Raw genomic sequence first — 7,944 nt, forward strand, 5'->3', positions numbered from 1 at the left:
TTATTTTCTCCTCAGCAGAACCTCCTTCACACTGGCTTCAGTGTTTAGACTATGGTCACTGATTACACAACACTCTAACCCTCATTTACACTGTAAGCAAGGAAGACACAGAGCGCTGTATCATTTGTGTTTGTGTGTGTGTGTGTGTGTGTGTGTGTGTGTGTGTGTGTGTGTGTGTGTGTGTGTGTGTAATATGTGACGTCCATTCCCATTTCCACATGAATGTTGACATACTCCACATTCATATACCATTTTGCCTTCTGATGTGTTCTGTATTGATCTTACAAGCAGTGGTGTGAATTGACTCTAACTAATACTAATCGCCCAATAATGTGCAAACAGCTGATAGGGTCATTTATCAGCACTGTAAGTAAGCATGTTCTCTCCCTCCCTCCCTTGCCTGAGAGTGGAAAGTGTGTGTTGAGCGTATGGAGAGGATATGTGCTTTGTAAATAGATCTCAGGTTAGATTCCTAGCATTCCAGCAGCCTGACTCAACCGATAGATGACCAAGAGCTCCTCTGCCTGTTGGCCAGCTGGAGCTAAACACTGCACAAAAAGCAAAACATATGAGTTTACTTGAGCTTGTGTGCATCTTGGTGTGTGTGTTTCCGAATGTCTTTCCATCTTCTTCTTTAAGTCTTTGTTTATTGTGAGTGGAGTAAAAAGCACTAACGGAGGTCCGTTCAGCTCCAGAGGGGTGATTTTATGTTTCTACTCTCCATCTAGCCAACCAGCCGGCCAGCAAGCTCTGATGCCTCACAACCCCCAAATCCCCATTCCCGTCAGCCACTTCCCCCACACGTACTTTCATCTAATTAACCCCTAATTACTCATACTGACCATGCAGTGGACCACGAGTCAAGCTAGCCTCCACTAACACACAGAAAACACCCATGACTTGCATAATTGTGTTTCCTTGATAAAGAAAACCATTTGATGAATGTGTTACCACAAGAAGAAAAAAATTCCAAAAAGTAGCAATAGCTAGAGCACTGAAACGGGTGTTAGTAGAGGTTGTTGACAGCTCAATGGAGAGCTGGGAGAGTTACACTCAGTCCATCTCTTTATTGTGTGGATCAGGTTCCAGCTTACAAGCACTCTACTGCCTGCTTTGCACTCTGGTGCACACATGCACACATACTGCATACTTGCAGAATGTGTGCAGTACATTTGTTTTGGTGAAACCTGAAGCCATGTAGCAACCATTTTTAGATCTTGATTAGCAGAAAGAAGGAAGAGTTTACTTTACTTACATTCATTCCTGCTCTGGGTAGATTTAAGAAGACTTACTTGCTTGTGACGGGACGATTAATTACACAGACACTTTTGAGTGTAAGTTACATGGCAGCTACACTGTCGCTTACTGTGGAGTTTCTTTTGGTTTTGCTGCAGCTTACATATACGCCTCTAACTACATTTACATAAAGCTACATGTAGTATCTGCAGGATTGGTCTGCTTGGGATGTTAGTATTTCCCACTAACCTCGTTATGCTTGATCCCCTCTTGCCTCAACACGTTCTGTGCTCTCACCGGCCATCTCCTCTTCTCAATAATGCTACACAAATGGCTTACTTTTCATCTTCCAAAGTCATTTTGAAACGGAAATATTCTCTTCATCATAAATGTTAGTGGTGTACATGAAGAATTTAATTTCAGAATATGGAAACATAACTGTCTGGATGTAGAAACAAATTATAATTGCAAATGTTCCTACTGTGACACTTGTCATCCAAGCTTCACTCATAACATAATGTACAGTATCTGTATGTTTGGGGAGACTTGAGACTGAATTATAAATCTCCATCAAGTTGACAACTCACCTACGCTAGAAGTTGTGTGCAGAGGTACAAATATATATATAATTTAAATGAGAGAAAGATCCCAGATACTATCATGACAAAATGTTTCAATAGGCTTGAAACATATTGAATACAGCAGATAACATCAATGTATTTTGTCGCAGGAGTGGGGGTAGGTAATGTATCTTTTTCCCAGTCTAATTAGTCAACCGTACATTGTATGTTGATCTTTATTACAGTGGAATTTGACTAAAAGGTGTCATTAAATTCATGGTGCGAGTTTACTTAACAATTGAAGTTGCACCATTTTACCATTCCGGAGAGCAATGAACAGTTAAAGCCTTCCCCTTCATTTTATCCAGTAACCAAACTGCTGCAGGATAAGGAGGAAACATTGTTGTTGGTCAACAGAATGATAATCACAATGATTAAGGAAAGCTGTCATAGTTCCAAGTCGGCTTAGTACTCATCTTTGTCTCTTGGTAAGAACAAGCATGGCCAAGAATGAAGGGGTGTTTCCAAGCCCCGGGCCAACATGAGGTGCTAGATTAGGGTTAGGGGCTCCCTCACTCATCCCTCCTAATACCTAAACCCTTCTCCCCAATATCAGTACTTTAACGTGGATGTCTGATGCTACAGCACTCGTTTACAATAAGAGGTTTTAATCTGTTGCAGAAATGTCAAATTTCCCGGTAAACGTAGCAGTGTTTAAATGTTTACATTTTTTTTTAAGAAGCAGCCTCAGAACTAAGACTTATCATCTTAAAGAGTGAGTTTCTGCAAAAGGGAATATGAGCTGAAGGAACGATCTGAATGCATACTATTGGTCACCTGATACAGAGAGCAGTTGCAGACCAATACATATACATATTATTAAGAATAGCTACTGTATGTACTTGTATCTAGAGTTGCCTATATGTAATAAAAACAATTTATTTAAAAGAAGTCACTCCTGCTTTATACAGTCTTATATTGTAGCCATATTTATTTGTAACTGCCTGTAGATAATGTCAATAAATACTGAAACCATTGAACAATCAAGTAAAACAATCTTTTTGTTGCATTGCCTTGCCTTCATCAAAATAACACACTTACAGCCAACATCGGAAGAAGCTCACCAATGGTGATGCTTCTTTAATTCTTGTCTAGAAATGTCACAGAGAACTGATACTCCCATAAGCCTTGTGTGCTCTAATCATTCATTAGTCTGGTTTCATCGGTCTGGTTCTTAACCCGTCCAGACCCTCCAGTTCACTATTCCATCGTCTGATCTCAGAATGATCCTCAGGTTTCACATTCCTTCGCTGCATTTTGATGAGGATTCCAGGCACATTAGATTACTGCACTCTAATATGTCTCAGATAGATTATAAACCATCAGGTGAAGACGGAGTGAGAGGAGTAGATTGAAGGCAAAGCGGCAACTGTTTGGCTCATGCCTGCAATCAGCATGACCAGTGAGTATCAGTCTGATGACCCTGTATGTGTGTCTCTCCGCATGAATGATACCCGGAGAAGTGTGTAAATACTGCAACAAGGCCACAGGATGGACTTCACATCGTAAATTAATGTTCTGTAAGTGTTTAAAGTGATCGTATTTATTATTGCATTTCTAACAAAATTATTATAATGTAATTTAGCATTTAGCTGAAGTCTACAAATAGTTACAGACAACACCATTCGCATATTTCTCACTAAACACAACTGTTATTTTTAGCGTCTCATCTTTCATTTCATGCATTGAAATGCACTGTAATTGGAGAAATGATAAATGTGCAATGTTTACTCGTAATATTTTTTACATGAACGAACTTAACTTACTTCTTGGATTTCAACAAAGAAGATGGATAGTAAATGGACCTGTACTTGTTAAGTGCTTTTCTAGTCTTCCGACCACTCAAAGCACTTTAACATTACATGTCATCACTCACCCGTTCACACCCATTCATACACTGATGGGAGGGGCTAAGGTTTCACCTGCCCATCAGGAGTAACTAATATTCACACACCATAAGCACAGCTACTGGGGCAATTTGGGGTAGCTCCAGTATCTGTGTCGCCCATGTCGATGTGCCCAAGGACACATCGACATGGGCTAGCGGAGCCAGGGATCGAACCGTCGATCCTCTGATTGAAGGATGACCCTGCACCCAACTAAGTCACAGTCACAGTAGAAGAGCTAATTAATGTCATTTTGTTTTGCTATTTCCAAAGATTACATTCTGGTGTTTGGTACATGTTCCTTGACGTTCGAGTCAATTTGATCCATATACAGACCTACATAACAATGTGCAATCTGTTCAACAAACAACACCCTCTATCTATCCTTACAGACCCTCAATACGGGGAAGGAGGAAAATCTCCACAACAAAACTTAAAGGTGGAAGATACTAGATTGGGAGCATTTTGATTGCCTCTCAACATGTCGACAGCGAGCCGGTGGCTCACAGCCGCAGCCAATAGTGTTTACTTGAGGGAGAAGCGGAGGGTGGTTGCTATGATTCCCATGACAACACTGGCAGTCAGGTCAGCATTATCAGCTGTAACCACTAAATGAGAGCATTGCAGAGCAGCTCGCTCACATGTGAGAACATGCTCTAAAAGAACTCGCGGCTGCTCGACTATGTCAAACAAAAAAGGGAAAAACTCAAGTTACAATACACACAGAGGAATGTGACTTCATGCTCTGCTCAGGTAGACATTACTCCACTATACATCGCAAAGAGTGGTTTGCTACTACATTAATGTTAATAAAAGGAACTTTCATCTTGTGTTCATTTTGGCGGCCCCTGTGGAAGAAAAGGGTAGTGTTTCTGAGCACCAGAGTCCCTTTAGAAAACCTCTCCTTTTACTGGAGCAGGGTCTGACAGTCTATTAAGTCTGGGTCTGGTTTTCCTGTACCCCCCTTCCCTCCAGCGGGCCAAACATATACGGCTTGGGCCTCCAGCAGCTTGGTGTCGATGTCGGCTCCCACCAAGGACTGGCGTAGCAGCAAGGGGAAGTTCTGGCCGGAGGAGGAGACACTGCTGCCAGTCGTTGAGCTCTCCCCCTCCAGCCTGAGCTTCCAATTGCAGTTTGAATAAGGCAGCAAAGCTGCATACAGGTCTGGGGCTGGCACCCCCGCTGGAGTCTGAACTGAAGGAGTTTCTGGTGAACCTGCATGATTTCATCTGATTTTGCGCTGAATCCAATGATACGCGTTAAGAATAATTATTCTGATATAGAAAAATGGTCACACAGGTGCATCAATATTACATTGAAACCAGTTCAATGTTCTTCACAGTCATGTTAGAATGTGAAATACAGCTCATTTAACTATTAGGAAGTGATGATGGTGCCCATACAGAGGGAAAAGCCTTCATAATCAGGAGATCTGAGGGGATAAACACTGCCTCTGAAGATGTTGTGAAGGCCTCTTTAGTTTATTCCTTCAAGTAAAATTGAAATTTAAAAAAATGTATTGTTAGTTGCAACGCTAGTCTGAAATCAAAGCTTAACTCACAAGACAATCACAACATGTTTCCTATGACTGCAATATAATCATCTATGATATATGCTGTTATCTGTCAAACAGAAGAGGAAAACATTCCTTAAAAGGGGAAGATTATTTTCAAAAATAAATGATGAATTAATATACCTCATTTAATCAATAGTCATGTCGTAATTATAGTTCTGTAAAAATTTAAAATGTCTGATCTATAGAAGGCAAAAGACCAAAAATCAGAACAGCTAGGAACAATACATTTATCTCCAAATATCGCAAGAGAATGTATCACAATATTGGTGCCAATTCAAAAGCATATTGACAGAGGCATTGTACGTCCATTGCTGTTGATGAATCTGAGGGAGTACGGTTTTCCTCTGTGTGTTGCTGTTATAGGGAAACCCCTCTGGCTCAGGCCTGAGGTTGGGACAGTTTAATAATACTCTGCAATGTCTGGAATGTCAGCCTAATGCCAGTTCAAAAAGAAAGAAAAGCCTGCAAAAGCCAATCAAAGCCCACAACCACTAAACCAGTGGATTACTTGTTTGTGTAAATGTGCAGGTATAGTCACACATGGCACATGAAAAAATGAGACTGCTCAATTAGTCAGTGCACTTTCAATATTGTTCATAGATTATAGATTTAGTGGTCCAGTCTCTCTAAGTAGTCAAATGAAAAACTAATCTGACCCCCCCCAACCCACACACACACACACCCGCACACACACACACACACACACACACACACCTCCTATTCTCCCTGTCCAGCAGACCCCTGAGGTTTGTGCTGAATTAGATCACACGCTCGGTGGGGGTGGCTTTGTGGACTAAGGGAGTCACAGAGCGACAACAATGGCCCTAATGTGAGTGAGGCAAAGGTAGAGGGCAACTCGCGGGCTGATAGAGGCTTATCGTCGTGGAGACCAGGCTGGGGGCTATGTTGCCGGCTTCACATAAAGATTAGAGCAGTTGTCCCCTGCATGGATGAGACTATGTCGAAGAGCACAGGCTAAGCATTGACATGATTCTGGAAAAGGATAATCTAGTCTTTGTGATTACGAGGGCAGATATTCATGACTCCTGACTCTTAACTTGCCACGGAAGAGGCAAAATACCTCAAATATCTGGTCCAGACAAAATGTTGCATATACTGTATGTATTCGTAATTTAAAACACGATTGTGTGGACTAAGTCAGTTTTGGTTTTGTTTCTGTCAGGTCTGTTGAAGATGCACTGGTCCCCGGAGCACACCGCCCCCTTAACTCAGTGGCCTGAGCAACACCTAGATGTCACCTCTACCACTTCACCGCCGTCTGCCCACAAACATGACCCCTACGCTGCAGCTGGTCGCCGAAGCTTTGCCCCTGCAGGTTACCCATGGGCAAGTGATGACATATCAGCCCTAACTGCTTCTTCTCTGCTCAAACGCTACGCTGAGAAGTACTCAGGGTTGGAGCTATCATATGAACGCCCTCCTACAGGGGCCTACCCAGAGCCTGGAACCTTCCTGAAAACTGAATCGGAGCCATGGGCTCTGGGTCAGGGCATGGAGTGCTACCCTGGATTGGAGGCATTAACTGGCACCAAGGTGGGCTCTGCATCTGTGGGCATCCCAGCCACAGGAAGTGTGACCGTAGTGAGCAGTAACTTGGCGTCTGAGCCAGGCTACAATGGTGCTGGCTCCTGCAATGCCCCGTCATCTCAGGAATACCCTTCTGCCTACAACAGCACCTACCTGTCTTCAGGATACTGCCCTCAACCCAGCGCAGCACTTCCCCCTGTCCCTCTACACTCATTGCAGGCCACATCCACTCTAGTGCCCAGCTACAGCGCCAGCACTCCTATCTACAACTACCCTCCAGGGTGCTACTCCCAAACCAGCCTGTCCTCTGGATACAGCCACCCCAGTGCCTCCTACCTGCCCCCTGGAATCAGTGCCCCCACTCCTCTGGCCCCTAGGCCCACCATGGTGGGGGCCAGTTACAGCTACCCATCTCACAGCCTTGGAGGGAGTTCTGAGGGAGGCGTACCACTGAAACGTAAGGCCTTTGAGATGGCAGAGGATGGACAGGAGGGAGCAGAGGTGGAGGGATCCCGCTACAGAAAGTATGGCAATGGCCATGGAAATAGTCATAGCAAAGGGCACGGCAACGGTCAGGGCAATGGCTACGATATGAGCGGCTTGACCTCAGACCCACAGGCCTACAAATCTGGAAAGACCATGATGTCACCCCCTTATGGCGGGGCAGGGGACTACAGCCCACCATCAGGCCTAGCAGGAGAGAATGTGTCAGGGGAGCACACCTTCCCTCAGCCACAGAGAATGTCTATGAAGATACATACACCGCACACACGGTCTGAAGACCCCACTGCAGGGCGCTGACAGCACTGGTCTGCATTTGAGAGGATTTGCTCACCCTTGGAAAACCAACCAGGGTTCTTGATCCAGACCGACTTGGGTGAACAAAATTGGATTGTCAATGAAAGGTTTAATTTAACTTTTGAACAACAAGAGGGCACACGACTGGTATTTCTTGTGCATCTTTAACATTTTCATTATTCACATTTTTCCAAAGATTCACAAGGGCATTTTGCCCTCTAAGGTTGAGGTAAGTCTTAGGGGGGAGGTTAAGGCATTCTCTACATAGATAGTGTTAAGA

General features: G+C 43.7%; 1 protein-coding gene across 1 annotated transcript; it reads left to right on the plus strand.

The window, feature by feature from the left end:
• Positions 1-6,501: 6,501 nt before the first annotated feature.
• On the plus strand, positions 6,502-7,667 carry si:dkey-195m11.8 (putative fidgetin-like protein 2). The gene has a single exon (XM_034532194.1). The coding sequence runs from the start codon at positions 6,513-6,515 to the stop codon at positions 7,665-7,667; it is 1,155 nt and encodes a 384-aa protein (XP_034388085.1). The 5' UTR covers positions 6,502-6,512.
• The last annotated feature ends 277 nt before the right edge of the window (positions 7,668-7,944 follow it).

Source organism: Cyclopterus lumpus, chromosome 5, assembly GCF_009769545.1.
Source record: "Cyclopterus lumpus isolate fCycLum1 chromosome 5, fCycLum1.pri, whole genome shotgun sequence".
NCBI lineage: Eukaryota > Metazoa > Chordata > Actinopteri > Perciformes > Cyclopteridae > Cyclopterus > Cyclopterus lumpus.

Coding starts and splice junctions, on each gene's coding strand:
- si:dkey-195m11.8 (XM_034532194.1), top strand. CDS start 6,513: ATGCACTGGTCCCCGGAGCACACCGCCCCCTTAACTCAGTGGCCTGAG.